The sequence below is a fragment of the Heptranchias perlo genome, chromosome 26 (assembly GCF_035084215.1).
Source record: "Heptranchias perlo isolate sHepPer1 chromosome 26, sHepPer1.hap1, whole genome shotgun sequence".
In the NCBI taxonomy this organism is placed as follows: Eukaryota; Metazoa; Chordata; class Chondrichthyes; order Hexanchiformes; family Hexanchidae; genus Heptranchias; species Heptranchias perlo.
In genome coordinates, this window is record NC_090350.1 from 3,124,790 (window position 1) to 3,143,906 (window position 19,117).

Genomic DNA, 19,117 nt, shown 5'->3' on the forward strand with positions numbered 1-19,117 from the left:
GGCAGTAGTAGAGGCGGGTACAATTTTGTCTTTTAAAAAGCATTTGGACAGTTACATGGGTAAGATGGGTATAGAGGGATATGGGCCAAGTGCAGGCAATTGGGACTAGCTTAGTGGTATAAACTGGGCAACATGGACATGTTGGGCCGAAGGGCCTGTTTCCATGTTGTAACTTCTATGATTCTATGATTGCACAACACCCAGTCTAGGATCGCCTGTTCTCTAGTTGGTTCCTCAACGTATTGGTCTAGAAAACCATCACATACACACTCCAGGAATTCCTCCCCCACAGTATTATTGCTAATTTGGTTTGACCAATCTATATGTAAATTAAAGTCACCCATGATTATAGTTGTACCCTTCTTGCATGCGTCTCTAATTTCCTGTTTAACGCCCTCCCCTACATCTCCACTACTGTTTGGGGGCCTATAGACAACCCCCACCAACGTTTTCTGCCCCTTGGTGTTTCTTAGCTCCACCCATACAGATTCCACATCGTGATTTTCCGAGTCAATATCCTTCCTCACTATTGCATTGATTTCCTCCTTTGCTAGTAACTCTACCCCTTCTCCTTTCCCTTTTTGCCTGTCCTTCCTAAATATTGACTACCCCTGGATGTTCAGTTCCCATCCTTGGTCACCCTGCAGCCATGTCCCCGTAATCGCAATGATATCATAACCATTAATATCTATCTGCGCTGTTAATTCATCTACCTTATTGCGAATGCTCCGCGCATTAAGACACAATGCCTTTAGACTTGTCTTTTTAAGATTGCTAGTCATCTTAGTTTTATTTTGCACTATGGCCCGATTTGTTTTTCGCCCTTGTTTTCTCTGCGTTCCACGATTGCTTCTTCCCTTTCTGTCTTTTGTTTCTATCCTTGTTTCCCCCTCCTCTGTCTCCCTGCTCAGGTTCCCATCCCCCTGCCATTCTAGTTTAAACCTTCCCCAACAGCACTAGCAAACACCCCCGCGAGGACATTGGTCCCGGTCCTGCTCAGGTGTAACCCGTCCCGCTTGTACAGGTCCCACCTTCCCCACAACCGGTCCCAATGTCCCAGGAATCTAAATCCCTCCCTCCTACACCATCCCTGCAGCCACGCATTCATCTGGTCTATTCTCCTGTTCCTATACTCACTAGCACGTGGCACTGGTAGTAATCCTGAGATCACTACCTTTGAAGTCCTGCTTTTTAATTTATCTCCTAACTCCTTAAATTCACCTTGCAGGACCTCGTCCTTTTTTTACCTATGTCGTTGGTACCAATATGGACCACGACTACTGGCTGTTCACCCTCCCCCTCCAGAATGCCCTGCAGCCGCTCCGTGACATCCTTGACCCGAGCACCAGGGAGGCAACATACCATCCTGGAGTCACATTTACGGCTGCAGAAACGCCTATCTGTTCCCCTTACAATGGAATCCCCTATCACTATAGCCCTGCCACTCTTCTTCCTCCCCTCCTGTGCAGCAGAGCCACCCGTGGTGCCCCGAACTTGGCTCTTGCTGCTTTCCCCTGATAAGCCATCTCCCCCAACAGTATCCAAAGCAGAATATCTGTTTGAGAGGGAGATGGCCCAGAGGACTCCTGCTCTACCTGCCTAGTCCTTTTACTCTGCCTGGCGGTCACCCATTTCCTTTCTGCTGCGTAATCTTTACCTGCGGTGTGACCACCTCACTGAACGTGCTATCCACGATAGTCTCAGCATCACGGATGCTCCACAGTGAATCCACCCGCAGCTCCAGCTCCGAAATGCGGTTAGCCAGTAGCTGCAGCTGGACACACTTCCTGCACACATGGTCGCCAGGGACTCTGGTAGTGTCCATGACTTCCCCCATAGTGCAGGAGGAGCATATCACGGGTGCGAGCTCTGCTGCCATGACTTGCCTTAGATTTACACTGCATTCACCTCTCGGACTCTCGGACTCTCCTTTTACACTGCACTCACCTCTTGGACTCTGTGGAGAAAGAAACAGAGTTAACGTTTCAGGTCGAAGACCTTGTGTCAGAACTTAGACCCTTGGCTCCCCACTATTTCCCGTATTTTTTTGTGTCTTCTACTCTGAAGACAAATACAAAATATTTGTTTAACGCCTCTGCCATTTCGTTATTCCCCATTATAATATCTGCAGTCTCTGCCTCTAAGGAACCAACTTTTACTTTTGCTAATCTCTTCCTTTTTACAATCTTTTTATATATTTTTTTTATTCGTTCACGGGATGTGGGTGTCGCTGGCGAGGCCGGCATTTATTGCCCATCCCTAATTGCCCTTGAGAAGGTGGTGGTGAGCCGCCTTCTTGAACCGCTGCAGTCCGTGTGGTGACGGTTCTCCCACAGTGCTGTTAGGGAGGGAGTTCCAGGATTTTGACCCAGCAACGATGAAGGAACGGTGATATATTTCCAAGTCGGGATGGTGTGTGACTTGGAGGGGAACGTGCAGGTGGTGTTGTTTCCATGCGCCTGCTGCTCTTGTCCTTCTAGGTGGTCGAGGTCGTGGGTTTGGGAGGTGCTGTCGAAGAAACCTTGGCGAGTTGCTGCAGTGTATCCTGTGGATGGTACACACTGCAGCCACAGTGCGCCGGTGGTGAAGGGAGTGAATGTTTAGGGTGGTGGATGGGGTGCCAATCAAGCGGGCTGCTTTGTCCTGGATGGTGTCGAGTTTCTTGAGTGTTGTTGGAGCTGCACTCATCCAGGCAAGTGGAGAGTATTCCATCACACTCCTGATTTGTGCCTTGTAGATGGTGGAAAGGCTTTGGGGAGTCAGGAGGTGAGTCACTCGCCGCAGAATATCCAGCCTCTGACCTGCTCTCGTCGCCACAGTATTTATGTGGCTGGTCCAGTTAAGTTTCTGGAAAATGGTGACCCCCAGGATGTTGATGGTGGGGGATTCGGCGATGATAATGCCGTTGAATGTCAAGGGGAGGTGGTTAGACTCTCTCTTGTTGGAGATTGTTATTGCCTGGCACTTGTCTGGCGCGAATGTTACTTGCCACTTATGAGCCCAAGCCTGGATGTTGTCCAGGTCTTGCTGCATGCGGGCTTATATTTCTTGCTAGTTTACTTTCATATTCAATTTTCTCTCTCTTTATCAATTTTTTGGTCATCCTTTGCTGGTTTCTAAAACCCTCCCAATCCTCAGGCTTAATACTCTTTTTTACAACATTATAAGCCTCTTCTTTTAATCTAATACTATCCTTAACTTCACTAGTTAGCCACGGGTGGATCATTTTTCCCGTGGTGTTGTTATTTCTCAAGGGAATGTATATTCGTTGAGAATGAATTATTTATTTAAATGTTCACCATTGCTGATCGACCATCACATCTTTTAATCTAATTTCCCAATCTACCTTCGCCAACTCGCCCCTCATACCTACAAAATTGGCCTTGTTTAAATTTAAGACCCTAGTTTCGAACTTAACGACATCACTCTTAAACTCAATATGAAATTCTATCATGTTATGATCACTCTTTCCCAGAGGATCCTTTATTATAGGATTACTAATTAATCCTGTCTCGTCATACTAGATCTAAAATAGCCTGTTCCCTAGTTGGATCCTCGACATATTGTTCTAGAAAATTGTCTCGAATGCATTCCATGAACTCGTCCTCCAAACTACTTTTGCCAATTTGATTTTCCCAGTCTATATGAAGATTAAAGTCCCCCATGATTATTGCATTACCTTTGTTACAAGCTCCTCTAATTTCCTGATATACACTCTGTCCAACAGTATAACTACTGTTAGGGGGCCTGTAAACTACTCCCACCAGTGTTTTCTGGCCCTTGCTATTTCTTAGCTCCACCCAGACTGATTCTACATCCTCATTTTCTGAGCTAAGATCCTTTCTCACCATCATTTTTATCTCATCCTTTATTATCAGGGCTATCCCCACCCTGCCCCCCTGCCTCCTCCCCCCGCCCCCCCCCTCCCTCCCTCCTTTTCCATTTTGCCTATCTTTTCTAAAAGTCGAGTACCCTGGAATATTTAGTTCCCAATCTTGATCACCCTGCAAACATGTCTCAGTAATGGCTACTGGATCAAACCCATTTATCTCTATTTGTACCATTAATTCATCGATCTTGTTACGAATGCTTCATGCATTCAGATACAGTGCCTTTAATTTAAACTTTTTACTATTTTTCCCTGATGTGACCTTAGTCACTAATGCCCCATTACCTTTGCTAAACTCTCTGTCCCTTCCCGACACACTCTGCTTGTTTTTACCCAAATCACTACTCTGCTCTACAGCATGGACTTTTGTCTACAGACTTATAAATTTACCCTTACCTGAACACTCCTCCCCTCTTATTAGTTTAAAGCCCTATCTACCGCCTTAGTCACTCGATTCGCCAGGACACTGGTCCCAGCCCAAAGGAACAGCTCCCTCTTTCTCCAGTACTGGTGCCAGTGCCCCATGAATTGAAACCCCTGTCTCCCACACCACTCTTTGAGCCCTGCATTTAACTCTCTGATCTGTTTGACCCTATGCCAATTTGCACATGACTCCAGAGATTATTACCTTTGAGGTTCTGTTTATTAATTTGGACCCGAGCTCCTCAAACTCCCTCAGCAGAACCTCATTCCTAGTTCTACCTATGTCGTTGGTCCCTACGTGGACCACGACAACTGGATCCTCCCCCTCATGCTCCAAGTTCTTTCTCAGCCGCGAGGAGATGTCCTTAACCCTGGCACCGGGCAGGCAACACAGCCTTTGGGACTCACTCTCGCGGCTGCAGAGAACAGTATCTGTCCCCCTGACTCTACTGTCCCCTACCACGACCACATTCCGTTTTACTCCCCGTACTTGTACCACGGTGCTGTGGTCAGTTTGCCCATCCTCCCTGCAGTCTTTGTTCTCATTCACACAGGTAGCAAGTACCTCGTACCTGTTGGACGAGGTCAAGGGCTGAGACTCCTCCATCACTACATCCTGGGTCCCCATACCCCCCTGACTCGCAGGCACATCCTCCTGTCCCTGACCACTGAACAAATCGAAACTATTACCTAATCTAAGGGGTGTGACTGCCTCCTGGATCGAAGTGTCCAGGTAACTTTCCCCCTCCCTGATGCACCACAGTGTCTGCACCTCACACTCCAGCTCAACAACTCTGAGCCGAAGTTCCTCGAGTTGCAGACACTTATTGCAGATGTTGCCTGGGATCACACTGCTCTCCACAAACTCCCACATGCTGCAGTTATAGCAACACCTGCACTGCCATCTCTATCTAACATCGTTTTATTTATTTACTTAATTAAAGTTTTTATGTAATTAATTGACTTGGTTTATTTTTAGTTATAAACCAATCATGAACTGTAGGGAGAGTGGGTCCATTCTCATTGCTCCCTGCAGAGAGCAGCCCCACTGCTGAATGAGGCAGCCAATAGGGAACATCATTCAGACGGGGAGGTGCTGGGGGTCCTGGCATTGTCCTGTGGGAGTGTCAGACCCCACTGGATGGGGAACCAGCTTCAGTGTCTTTGTAAGGTGACCCGTGGCTGTATTTAGTCAGAGAGCTAGACACTGATCAGGACATAATAAAAGGAATGATCTGAGAGTCCGTTTTATGTTCAGGGTCACAATGTTACACTGAGTTACATCGAGTCTACAGTACAGAAACAGGCCATTCGGCCCAACTGGTCTATGCCAGTGTTTATGCTCCACATGAGCCTCCTCCCTCCCTACTCCATCTCACCCTATCACCATTTCCTTCTATTCCTTTCTCCCTCATCTGTTCATCTCGCTTCCCCTTAAATGTATCTACACTATTCGCCTCAACTACTCCTTGTGGGAGTGAGTTCCACATTCTCACCACTCTCTGGGTAAAGAAGTTTCTCCTGAATTCCCCATTGGATTTATTAGTGACTATTTTATATTTATGGCCTCTAGTTCTGGTCTCCCCCACAAGTGGAAACATCTTCTCTACGTTTACCCTATCAAACCCTTCCATAATCTTAAAGACCCCTCAGTCTTCTCTTTTCTGGAGAAATGAATATATATATAATATGGTTGATATAAAATGATATTGATGAGGTGATGGATCGGGGGAGTTGGAACCAGAAGGTTTTTAACAGTGAGGTTTCCCTGGAGCTCTGTTGGGTCCTTGTCCGTATCTAACTTTCGATCAGTTACTCGAAGATGTCGTACTGCCCTCGCGGCAATGGGCGAAGACGCTCGGTCTGCGCTCCCCGCTCTACGAAACAACTCGCAGCCCCGTAGATACGTTCAAGGGGCCCCTTAGGTGTATAAATGCCGTTATATTTTCGGGGGGTGGGGGGGTGGGGTGGGGGTGGTGGAGACGTTCTTTTTTAAACTACGTCAAAGGCGCTATATAAATTCCGAAGCTGATCTCGCTCCTGTTGGCACGACGATGGCCGGGTAACGTTCCGGCCGAAAGCTTCATGGGTCTGAGCGTTTACAATTCCACTCTCCGCAAATTGACCATCGAGAAACCCAGCATATTCATGGGTACAGTGCCCCCATACCCTGGGCTATCAGGGGTACAGTGCCCCCATACCCTGGGCTATCAGGGGTACAGTGCCCCCATACCCTGGGCTATCAGGGGTACAGTGCCCCCATACCCTGGGCTATCAGGGGTACAGTGCCCCCATACCCTGGGCTATCGGGTACAGTGCCCCCATTCCCTGGGCTATCGGGTACAGTGCCCCCATACCCTGGGCTATCGGGTGTACAGTGCCCCCATACCCTGGGCTATCAGGTACAGTGCCCCCATACCCTGGGCTATCGGGTACAGTGCCCCCATACCCTGGGCTATCAGGGGTACAGTGCCCCCATACCCTGGGCTATCGGGTACAGTGCCCCCATACCCTGGGCTATCAGGGGTACAGTGCCCCCATACCCTGGGCTATTGGGTACAGTGCCCCAATACCCTGGGCTATCAGGGGTACAGTGCCCCCATACCCTGGGCTATCAGGGGTACAGTGCCCCCATACCCTGGGCTATCAGGTGTACAGTGCCCCCATACCCTGGGCTATCAGGTACAGTGCCCCCATACCCTGGGCTATCAGGGGTACAGTGCCCCCATACCCTGGGCTATCAGGGGTACAGCCAACTCATGCAATTTAAGGTGCTGTGTTCACACTGCGTTTCTGCCATGTCTGGTGTTTATGCCTCATCTGTGCCAGGTGCGTATGGTATTTGTCGTGCTGTGTTCATGCGGTGTTTTGCCATGTCTGTGCTGTGTTTTATGCCATGTCTGTCCCGTATTTGTGCTGTGTCTGTGCCATATATGTACTGTGTGGAAACTGTGTTTGGCGTGCTGTGTTTGTGCGGTGTTTTGCGATGTGCGTTTTATGTTTTGCCGCCTTCTTGCAGTGTTTTGCTGTGTTTGTACCATGTCCGTCCTGTTTTTATATCATGTCTGTGCCTTGTTTACACTGTGACTGTGCAATGTTTCAGCCATGTCTGTCATGCATTTATGCCGTGCCTGTTCTGTGTTTGTGCCGTGCCTGTGCCATGTTTGTGCCGTGCCTGTGATGTGTTTATGCCATGTCTTTCCCATGTTTTTCACATGTCTGTCTTGTGTTCATGCTGTGTCTGTGCCATATTTATGCTGTTTCTGTGCCGTGTTTATGCCATGTCTTTCCCATGTTTATGCCATGTATGTCGCATGTTCATGCTATGTTTGTGCCATGTTTATGCCATGTCTGTGCCATGTACACGCCATGTGCATGTGGCATTTGTCGTGCTGTGTCCATGCTGTGTTCGTGCTGTGTTCGTGCAGTGCTTTGCTGTGTTTGTGCTGTGTTCGTGCTGTGTTCGTGCTGTGGTCGTGCTGTGGTCGTGCTGTGGTCGTGCTGTGTTCGTGCTGTGTTCGTGCTGTGTTCGTGCTGTGTTTTGCTGTGATTTGCTGTTTTCGTGCAGTGTTTTGCTGTGTTTTGCTGTGTTCGTGCAGTGTTCTGCTGTGTTCTGCTGTGTTTGTGCTGTGTTTGTGCTGTGTTTGTGCTGTGTTTGTGCTGTGTTTGTGCTGTGTTCGTGCAGTGTTCGTGCAGTGTTCTGCTGTGTTTTGCTGTGTTCGTGCTGTGTTTTGCTGTGTTCTGCTGTGTTCGTGCAGTGTTTTGCTGTGTTCGTGCTGTGTTTGTGCTGTGTTTTGCTGTGTTCGTGCAGTGTTCTGCTGTGTTCGTGCAGTGTTTTGCTGTGTTCGTGCAGTGTTTTGCTGTGTTCGTGCAGTGTTTTGCTGTGTTCGTGCAGTGTTCGTGCAGTGTTTGCTGTGTTCGTGCAGTGTTCGTGCTGTGTTCGTGCAGTGTTCGTGCTGTGTTCGTGCTGTGTTCGTGCAGTGTTTTGCTGTGTTCGTGCAGTGTTTTGCTGTGTTTTGCTGTGTTCGTGCAGTGTTTTGCTGTGTTCATGCAGTGTTTGTGCTGTGTTCGTGCTGTGTTTTGCTGTGTTTGTGCAGTGTTTTGCTGTGTTCGTGCAGTGTTCGTGCAGTGTTCGTGCAGTGTTCGTGCTGTGTTCGTGCTGTGCAGTGTTCGTGCAGTGTTCGTGCTATGTTCGTGCTATGTTCGTGCTGTGTTTGTGCTGTGTTTTGCTGTGATTTGCTGTGTTCGTGCAGTGTTTTGCTGTGTTCGTGCAGTGTTCGTGCTGTGTTCGTGCAGTGTTTTGCTGTGTTCGTGCAGTGTTCGTGCTGTGTTCGTGCAGTGTTTTGCTGTGTTTTGCTGTGTTCGTGCAGTGTTTTGCTGTGTTCGTGCAGTGTTTTGCTGTGTTCGTGCTGTGTTCGTGCAGTGTTTTGCTGTGTTCGTGCAGTGTTTTGCTGTGTTTTGCTGTGTTCGTGCAGTGTTTTGCTGTGTTCGTGCAGTGTTTTGCTGTGTTCGTGCAGTGTTTTGCTGTGTTCGTGCAGTGTTCGTGCAGTGCTTTGCTGTGTTCGTGCTGTGTTCGTGCTGTGGTCGTGCTGTGGTCGTGCTGTGTTCGTGCTGTGTTCGTGCTGTGTTTTGCTGTGATTTGCTGTTTTCGTGCAGTGTTTTGCTGTGTTTTGCTGTGTTCGTGCAGTGTTCTGCTGTGTTCTGCTGTGTTTGTGCTGTGTTTGTGCTGTGTTTGTGCTGTGTTTGTGCTGTGTTCGTGCAGTGTTCTGCTGTGTTTTGCTGTGTTCGTGCTGTGTTTTGCTGTGTTCTGCTGTGTTCGTGCAGTGTTTTGCTGTGTTCGTGCAGTGTTTTGCTGTGTTTTGCTGTGTTCGTGCAGTGTTTTGCTGTGTTCGTGCAGTGTTTTGCTGTGTTCGTGCAGTGTTTTGCTGTGTTCGTGCAGTGTTCGTGCAGTGCTTTGCTGTGTTCGTGCTGTGTTCGTGCTGTGTTCGTGCTGTGTTCGTGCTGTGTTCGTGCTGTGGTCGTGCTGTGGTCGTGCTGTGGTCGTGCTGTGTTCGTGCTGTGTTCGTGCTGTGTTTTGCTGTGATTTGCTGTTTTCGTGCAGTGTTTTGCTGTGTTTTGCTGTGTTCGTGCAGTGTTCTGCTGTGTTCTGCTGTGTTCTGCTGTGTTTGTGCTGTGTTTGTGCTGTGTTTGTGCTGTGTTTGTGCTGTGTTTGTGCTGTGTTCGTGCAGTGTTCTGCTGTGTTTTGCTGTGTTCGTGCTGTGTTTTGCTGTGTTCTGCTGTGTTCGTGCAGTGTTCTGCTGTGTTCGTGCAGTGTTTTGCTGTGTTCGTGCTGTGTTTGTGCTGTGTTTTGCTGTGTTCGTGCAGTGTTTGCTGTGTTCGTGCAGTGTTTTGCTGTGTTCGTGCAGTGTTCGTGCAGTGTTCGTGCAGTGTTCGTGCTGTGTTCGTGCAGTGTTTTGCTGTGTTCGTGCAGTGTTTTGCTGTGATTTGCTGTGTTCGTGCAGTGTTTTGCTGTGTTCGTGCAGTGTTCGTGCTGTGTTCGTGCAGTGTTTTGCTGTGTTCGTGCTGTGTTCGTGCAGTGTTTTGCTGTGTTCGTGCAGTGTTTTGCTGTGTTCGTGCTGTGTTCGTGCAGTGTTTTGCTGTGTTCGTGCAGTGTTTTGCTGTGTTCGTGCTGTGTTCGTGCAGTGTTTTGCTGTGTTCGTGCAGTGTTTTGCTGTGTTCGTGCTGTGATTTGCTGTGTTCGTGCAGTGTTTTGCTGTGTTCGTGCAGTGTTTTGCTGTGTTCGTGCAGTGTTTTGCTGTGTTCGTGCTGTGATTTGCTGTGTTCGTGCTGTGATTTGCTGTGTTCGTGCTGTGTTCGTGCTGTGTTCGTGCAGTGTTTTGCTGTGTTCGTGCTGTGATTTGCTGTGTTCGTGCAGTGTTTTGCTGTGTTCGTGCAGTGTTTTGCTGTGTTCGTGCAGTGTTTTGCTGTGTTCGTGCAGTGTTTTGCTGTGTTCGTGCAGTGTTTTGCTGTGTTCGTGCAGTGTTTTGCTGTGTTCGTGCAGTGTTTTGCTGTGTTCGTGCAGTGTTTTGCTGTGTTCGTGCAGTGTTTTGCTGTGTTCGTGCAGTGTTTTGCTGTGTTCGTGCAGTGTTTTGCTGTGTTCGTGCAGTGTTTTGCTGTGCTTGTGCTGTGATTTGCCCTGTTTGCCCCCACCCATGAGGGGAAACCCTCCCTCACAGTACTATGTAACTGGGCTCCTTTCCCGCAGTTTTTCCCGTATGGCGACGCCTCCAGATTTGCTCAGCACGCGTTCCGGACCTTTGACAAGAACGGTGACGGCACCATTGATTTCCGTGAGTTTATCTGCGCCTTGTCCATCACCTCGAGAGGCGGCATCGAGCAGAAACTGAACTGGGCTTTCAACATGTACGACCTGGACGGAGATGGCAAAATCACCCGGGAGGAGATGCTGGAGATCATCGAGGTACCAAACCCGGGGGAGGGGGCAGTGTGTGTACAGTGTGTGGGGGAGGGGCAGTGTGTGTACAGTGTGTGGGGGAGGGGCAGTGTGTGTACAGTGTGGGGGAGGGGCAGTGTGTGTACAGTGTGTGGGGGAGGGGCAGTGTGTGTACAGTGTGTGGGGGAGGGGCAGTGTGTGTACAGTGTGTGGGGGAGGGGCAGTGTGTGTACAGTGTGTGGGGGAGGGGCAGTGTGTGTACAGTGTGGGGGAGGGGCAGTGTGTGTACAGTGTGGGGGAGGGGCAGTGTGTGTACAGTGTGTGGGGGAGGGGCAGTGTGTGTACAGTGTGTGGGGGAGGGGCAGTGTGTGTACAGTTTGGGGGAGGGGGCAGTGTGTGTACAGTGTGGGGGGGAGGGGCAGTGTGTGTACAGTGTGGGGGAGGGGGCAGTGTGTGTACAGTGTGGGGGGAGGGGCAGTGTGTGTACAGTGTGGGGGAGGGGCAGTGTGTGTACCGAGTGGGGGAGGGGCTGTGTGTGTACAGTGTGGGGGAGGGGCAGTGTGTGTACAGTGTGGGGGAGGGGCAGTGTGTGTACAGTGTGGGGGAGGGGCAGTGTGTGTACAGTGTGGGGGAGGGGCAGTGTGTGTACAGTGTGGGGGAGGGGCAGTGTGTGTACAGTGTGGGGGAGGGGCAGTGTGTGTACAGTGTGGGGGAGGGGCAGTGTGTGTACAGTGTGGGGGGGAGGGGCAGTGTGTGTACAGTGTGGGGGGAGGGGCAGTGTGTGTACAGTGTGGGGGAGGGGCAGTGTGTGTACAGTGTGGGGGAGGGGCAGTGTGTGTACAGTGTGGGGGGAGGGGCTGTGTGTGTACAGAGTGTGGGGGGAGGGGCTGTGTGTGTACAGAGTGTGGGGGGAGGGGCAGTGTGTGTACAGTGTGGGGGGAGGGGCAGTGTGTGTACAGAGTGGGGGAGGGGCTGTGTGTGTACAGAGTGTGGGGGGAGGGGCAGTGTGTGTACAGTGTGGGGGGAGGGGCAGTGTGTGTACAGAGTGGGGGAGGGGCTGTGTGTGTACAGAGTGTGGGGGGAGGGGCAGTGTGTGTACAGTGTGGGGGGAGGGGCAGTGTGTGTACCGAGTGTGGGGGGAGGGGCAGTGTGTGTACCGAGTGTGGGGGGAGGGGCAGTGTGTGTACCGAGTGTGGGGGGAGGGGCAGTGTGTGTACCGAGTGTGGGGGGAGGGGCAGTGTGTGTACCGAGTGTGGGGGGAGGGGCAGTGTGTGTACCGAGTGTGGGGGGAGGGGCAGTGTGTGTACCGAGTGTGGGGGGAGGGGCAGTGTGTGTACAGTGTGGGGGGAGGGGCAGTGTGTGTACAGAGTGGGGGAGGGGCTGTGTGTGTACAGAGTGTGGGGGGAGGGGCAGTGTGTGTACAGTGTGGGGGGAGGGGCAGTGTGTGTACCGAGTGTGGGGGGAGGGGCAGTGTGTGTACCGAGTGTGGGGGGAGGGGCAGTGTGTGTACCGAGTGTGGGGGGAGGGGCAGTGTGTGTACCGAGTGTGGGGGGAGGGGCAGTGTGTGTACCGAGTGTGGGGGGAGGGGCAGTGTGTGTACCGAGTGTGGGGGGAGGGGCAGTGTGTGTACCGAGTGTGGGGGGAGGGGCAGTGTGTGTACCGAGTGTGGGGGGAGGGGCAGTGTGTGTACAGTGTGGGGGAGGGGCTGTGTGTGTACCGAGTGGGGGAGGGGCTGTGTGTGTACCGAGTGTGGGGGAGGGGCAGTGTGTGTACAGTGTGGGGGAGGGGCTGTGTGTGTACCGAGTGGGGGAGGGGCTGTGTGTGTACCGAGTGTGGGGGAGGGGCAGTGTGTGTACAGTGTGGGGGAGGGGCAGTGTGTGTACAGTGTGGGGGAGGGGCAGTGTGTGTACAGTGTGGGGGAGGGGCAGTGTGTGTACAGTGTGGGGGAGGGGCAGTGTGTGTACAGTGTGGGGGAGGGGCAGTGTGTGTACAGTGTGGGGGAGGGGCAGTGTGTGTACAGTGTGGGGGAGGGGCAGTGTGTGTACAGTGTGGGGGAGGGGCAGAGTGCGTACAGTGTGGGGGAGGGGCAGAGTGGGTGAGGGGTTACTGGTTAAGCCAATTGTCAGTCAGCTCATTGAATCAGTGAGCCCAGTCTGATGTTTAATGGTGTTTCTCAGACTTTTTTTTTCAAGAAATATACTTTATTCATAAAATTTGCAACAATCCAGTTGTCATATCTCATTCCAAACGTACACAATACAGATTATACAATTTTCAGGTTACATCAAGTACAGTTCAATGAACACATTGGACATAATTACAGTTCATGACACTCTAGGGTGTCTCATTGCACCACAATCAATACAGGTGATTCATTACAGATTCATTACAGGTACATTACATTTCATTACATCAATTTGAATTTTACATTCTGCCCGAGGGGGTTTTTCCCTGATTTCAGCCCCTCGGTTTACAATGGCGGGAAGGCTCTATACGGTTGCCTTTCCCCACAGGGCCTTTGCGGCGGCCGCACCCATCCTCAGTGCGTCCCTGAGCACGTAGTCCTGGACCTTGGAATGTGCCAGTCTGCAACACTCGGTCGAGGACAGCTCCTTGCACTGGAAGACCAGCAAGTTTCGGGCAGACCAAAGGGCGTCTTTCACCGAGTTGATGGTCTTCCAGCAGCAGTTGATGTCCGTCTCGGTGTGCGTCCCCGGGAACAGCCCGTAGAGCACAGAGTCCTGTGTTACGGAACTGCTCGGGACGAACCTGGACAGATACCACTGCATCTCTCTCCAGACCTTCTTTGCAAAGGCACATTCCATAAGGAGATGGGTGACGGTCTCGTCTCCACCGCAACCTCCTCTGGGACAGCGCGCGGTGGCGCTGAGAGTCCGGGAGTGCATGAAGGATCTGACGGGAAGGGCCCTTCTCACCACCAGCCAAGCTCGGTCTTGGTGCTTGTTTGAAAGCTCTGGCGATGAGGCGTTCTGCCAAATGACATTGACAGTCTGCTCGGGGAACCAACCGACAGGATCCACCATCTCCTTTTCCCTCAGGGTCTCGAGGACGTTACGTGCGGACCACTTACTGATCGCCTTGTGGTCAAAGGTGTTTTTTTGCACAAACCTTTCCATGAAGGACAGGTGGGGCGGAACGGTCCAACTGGACGGAGCGTTCCGTGGCAGCGTGGCCAGGCCCATCCTTCTCAACACCGGGGACAGGTAGAACCTCAGCACGTAGTGACACTTTGTGTTTGCGTACCGAGGGTCTATGCACAGCTTGATGCAGCCGCACACAAAGGTGGCCATCAGGATGAGGGCCACATTGGGGCACGCCTTTCCCCACTTTCTCCGGAGATTTGTACATCGTGACCCTGCGGACATGGTCCATTTTTGATCTCCAGACAAAGTGGAAGATGGCTCGGGTGACTGTCGCGGCGCACGAGCGAGGTATGGGCCAGACCTGTGCCACGTACAGCAACACCGAGAGCACCTCGCTCCTGATGACCAGGTTCATGCCCACGATCGAGAGGGATCGTCGATCCCACAGTCCCAGTTTCTGCTTAACCTTGGAAATACGCTCCTCCCAGTTTTTGGTGCACGCCCCGGCCCCCCCGAACCAGACCCCCAGCACCTTCAGGTAATCCGACCTGACGGTGAAGGGGACAAAGGATCGGTCGGTCCAGTTCCCAAAGAACATGGCCTCGCTCTTGCTACGATTTACCCTGGCCCCCGAGGCCAGTTCGAACTGGTCACAGATGCTCATCAATCTGCGGACCGAGAGCTGATCCGAGCAAAAGACGGCGACGTCATCCATGTACAGGGAGGCCTTGACCTGAGTGCCTCCGCTGCCTGGGATCGTCACCCCTCTTATGCCCACATCCCTCCTGATGGACTCGGCAAAGGGTTCGATGCAACACACGAACAAGACGGAGGAGAGAGGACAGCCCTGCCTGACTCCAGATTTGATCGTGAAGCTTTCTGATTCCCACCCGTTGATTGAAACTGCGCTACTGATGTTTGTGGTTTGTGTAGAGCAGTTGGATCCAATTGCGGATTCCCTCCCCAAACCCCATTTTGGAGAGCACGTCCATCATGTACGTGTGGGATATTCTGTCAAAGGCCTTCTCCTGGTCCAGGCTGATCAGGCAGGTGTTCACCCCCCTGTCCTGTACGTAGGCAATCGTATCCCTGAGTAGCGCCAGGCTATCAGAGATCTTCCTGCCGGGTACGGTGCAGGTCTGATCGGGGTGGATCACCACCTCCAGGGCTGACTTGACCCGATTGGCGATGACCTTGGACAGAATTTTGTAGTCCACGTTAAGTAGTGAGATGGGTCGCCAATTTTTGATTTCTTCCCTCTCCCCCTTCTGCTTGTAGATGAGGGTGATGATGCCTTTCCTCATGGAGTCTGACATGCTGCCTGCCAGGAGCATACCCCCGTACACTTCCAGCAGGTCTGGGCCTATCCAGTCCCACAGAGCCGAGTACAACTCCATCGGTAAGCCGTCGCTTCCGGGAGTCTTACTCTTCTCGAAGGATCGGACGGCCTTTGTCAGTTCGTCCAGAGTTAGCGGGTGATCCAGACTCTCCCGCTTGCTGTCGTCTAGAACCTCCGTGATAGACGACAAGAAGGAGTGGGAGGCCGCGCTGTCTGTGGGCTTCGCGTCGTACAGTCCGGCATAAAAGGATTTGCAGATCCTCAGTATGTCGGGCTGCGAGGACGTGACCGAGCCGTCCTCTTCCTTCAGGCTGCTGATCACAGAGCTCTCTCTGTGCACCTTTTGGAAGAAGAAGCGCGAGCAAGTCTCGTCCTGCTCCACGGAGCGGACTCTGGACCGGAAGATGATCTTGGAGGCCTCGGAGGCAAAGAGCGAGGCTTGCTGGTCCTTCACCTCTCTGAGTTCCTCCCCGACATCGATCCCCATCGACTGCAGCAGGAGAAGATTCTGCATGCTTTTCTGGAGTCGGGACATTTCCCTCTGCCTCTCTCTCGCCTTCTGAACACCTTTGAGGATGAAGAACCTCTTGATGTTCGCCTTGATGGCTTCCCACCAGTGCACTGGGGAATCAAAGAGGGGCTTTACGGTTCTCCAACCTTTGTAATCCCTCGTCAGTTCCTCAATGTTTCCCGGGGTCAGCAGTTTCACGTTCAGCTTCCATGTCCTCCTGCCCACTCTCTGATCGTCCTGTAGGTGACAGTCGGCCAGGAGGAGGCAGTGGTCAGAGAAGAACACCGGTGTGACCTTGGTGGATCTGACCTTGAGCGTCAGGGGCGCAAACAGGAAGTCTATCCTGGAACGGACGGACCCGTCTGGTCTGTACCAGGTGTATTTGACGCGCTGTCCCATCTGCAGGGTTGCTGAAGACGTCGCACAGCTTGGCGTCTTTCAAAGCTTCCATCAGGAGTTTGGACGTGGTGTCCAGTTGCTGTCGGCTCTGCCGGATCGTCCAGCCGCATCGATGATGCAGTTGAAGTTACGGTTTCCCGGAGCCGTTCTTCGCTCTCTGCGGTGCTGCTCCCGGCCTCCCGGGGCTGGTGTACACTGGGCACTACGCTGCTCCTCGTGTCCCGGGGCTGGTGTACACTGGGCACTACACTGCTCCTGGTGTCCCGGGGCTGGTGTACACTGGGCACTACGCTGCTCCTGGTGTCCCGGGGCTGGTGTACACTGGGCACTACGCTGCTCCTGGTGTCCCGGGGCTGGTGTACACTGGGCACTACGCTGCTCCTGGTGTCCCGGGGCTGGTGTACACTGGGCACTACGCTGCTCCTCGTGTCCCGGGGCTGGTGTACACTGGGCACTACGCTGCTCCTCGTGTCCCGGGGCTGGTGTACACTGGGCACTACGCTGCTCCTGGTGTCCCGGGGCTGGTGTACACTGGGCACTACGCTGCTCCCGGCCTCCCGGGGCTGGTGTACACTGGGCACTACACTGCTCCTGGTGTCCCGGGGCTGGTGTACACTGGGCACTACACTGCTCCTGGTGTCCCGGGGCTGGTGTACACTGGGCACTACGCTGCTCCTGGTGTCCCGGGGCTGGTGTACACTGGGCACTACGCTGCTCCTGGTGTCCCGGGGCTGGTGTACACTGGGCACTACGCTGCTCCTGGTGTCCCGGGGCTGGAGGGTGCTGGAGGCGTTGTCGCTCCCATTTTCTGGAGATGGGGGCTGTCGATCGCGTCGCTGTCGCCTTGGATGTTTTGCCGCTTTCGGTGGGACGCCTGACTGCTTCGCTCCTGTCGTCTCTCCTCGTCAGACGCTGTAGTCGGTAGGAGCTCGTTTCCTTTCCTCTGGCTTCCTCTTTCTGTTCTTCTTGCTCACTAGCTGCCATTCTTCCTCTGCTGCCTCCTCGTCCATGGACTCTGTCGTCTGGTGGGGAGGCTCGGAGCTGGGTGTCGGGGTCTTGCAGTTTTCAGCTTGACCCTTTCCTCGCTCCGGTCGGGGTCTTCTCGGAGGAGGTCACGGCGGGACGAGGGTTCTTGGCCTTCTTTGGGGCAGCCTTGCTTGTTGCCCCCTCCTCCTTTGCTGTGTTGCTCTTGGCCGCCTGGGCGTAGCTGAAGCTGCGTTTGGGGCAGGCCCTGTAGAGATGGCCATCCTCCCCGCACAGGTTGCAGCGCTTGCTCTCCTTGCAGTCCTTAGTCTGGTGCCCTTCCTGCTTGCAGTTCTTGCAGACGGTTGCAGTGCAGGAGGCCGCCACGTGGCCGGATTTGCCGCAGGTGCGACAGACTCTGGGTTGCCCCACGTACATGATGTACCCTCGACTTCCTCCGATGGCGAAGCTGGAGGGAGGGTGGACGATGTTGCCGTGGGCGTCCAGTCTCAACGTTGCCGTGACCTCCCTCTTGCTGGTCCAGATCCCGAACTGGTCGGTGACGTCAACGCTGTTCTCCGCCCCGTTGACGTATCTGGCGAGGAACGACAGCACATCGACGACCGGGACGTGTGGATTGTACATGTGGACAATCAGCTTCCGATTCCTCTGCGTTGGGAGGGTGAAGAGCGGCTCCGCAGTGAGAATCGCCAGCGGTCCTTCACTCCCCTTCTCCCCGAACACCTGAAGAAACTTCTGGCATCCAGCGACGGTCTTAAAGGTGACGTCAAAGTATCTGCTTCGAGGGAAATCCTGTAGGCAGAAGATGTCCGCTGCTTTAAATCCACAGCACTCGACCAAAATGCACGATCCATCGGTGTAACACATTGAACTGTCGTTACCGTCACCCTGACGGTGTTTGGCACACCATGGCCGGGTGCCCGGGTGCCCTTCCCTGCCATTGCAGTATTGATGTCGTCCCTATGCAAATTTAGGGGCGGAGCCACACACAAATCGACCAATCGCAGCAAAGTCCGCACTTTGCGAGCGCACGAGGTCACAGCCTGTGTTCCGATCCACTCCGATCCAAATAAACTGAATGGGAACACACTCGATCTGAGCCAAAAGACCGGTTGCACTGTCTGAAGGAGACCTGTTATTTGCTGCGGGTCTTTGCATTGTGTGGCTGGTCTCCACTCACCCGCTGCCGGGACCTGTCAGATTGGGACTGGGGGCCGGGGCCTGAGAGTCTGGTGCCCTCGACTGAAATGGCCTGAGGGGCAGATGTTCCGTGGGCTTTTGGGACCCTCTGGGGCTGTGAGGAGGAAGGGACTGGGGGAGGGGTCTGGGGACTAGGGAGGGGGAGGGGACTGAGGAGGGGTCGGGGGAGTGGACAGGGGGAGGGGGCGGGTGGGATGGAGGGGTCTGGGGTAGGGTATGGGACCGGGGGCAGGGATCTGTGGTTGGGGGATGGGACGGGGAAGGGGAGGGGTTTGGGGGTTGGGTATGGGGCCGGGGGCAGGGATCTGTGGTTGGGGGAGGGGGAGGGGACGGGAGGAGGGGGCTGTACAGTTAATGATTTAATAAGAAGCAGGTTGAATATGTTCGGGGAGTGTTCAGTCAGCTGGCAATTCATGCACTCTCCCTGTTTCAGGCGATTTATAAAATGGTGGGCACGGTGATCATGATGAGGATGAATGAGGACCATCTCACCCCACAGCAGCGAGTGGACAAGATCTTCAGTAAAATGGATAAAGACCACAATGACCAGATCACACTCGAGGAGTTCAAGGAGGCAGCAAAGAGTGACCCATCGATTGTGCTCCTGCTGCAATGTGACATTCAGGAATAGAGCAGGACAGGGGACCAGCCCACCAGCAACTTCTCAATGTTTGACGCAGCCATCCCTCCAATACTGTGTACCCGGGCACAAAGCAACCATTCAACCATTATAACCTTTCAACTCCCTCAGTAGATCATCAGGAGTAGACCCCTGCCCCAGTACCGAATTTCAAAGGAACAGTCACCCACACTGTACACATTCAAACAGGGGACC

The 19,117-nt window shown here is 53.0% G+C and overlaps 1 protein-coding gene across 2 annotated transcripts in view; it reads left to right on the forward strand.

Annotated features, from left to right (window-relative positions):
• The window catches only part of LOC137342788 (visinin-like protein 1), a 30,372-nt gene extending 11,459 nt beyond the window's left edge, over window positions 1-18,913 (forward strand). Inside the window, exons 2-3 of one of the 2 annotated variants that reach the window (XM_068006966.1) lie at window positions 10,557-10,772; window positions 18,716-18,913. In XM_068006966.1, the coding sequence (XP_067863067.1) occupies window positions 10,557-10,772; window positions 18,716-18,913 (414 nt within the window). The remainder of the gene's footprint in view (window positions 1-10,556; window positions 10,773-18,715) is intronic. The other variant, XM_068006967.1, reaches the window with a different exon arrangement.
• The last annotated feature ends 204 nt before the right edge of the window (window positions 18,914-19,117 follow it).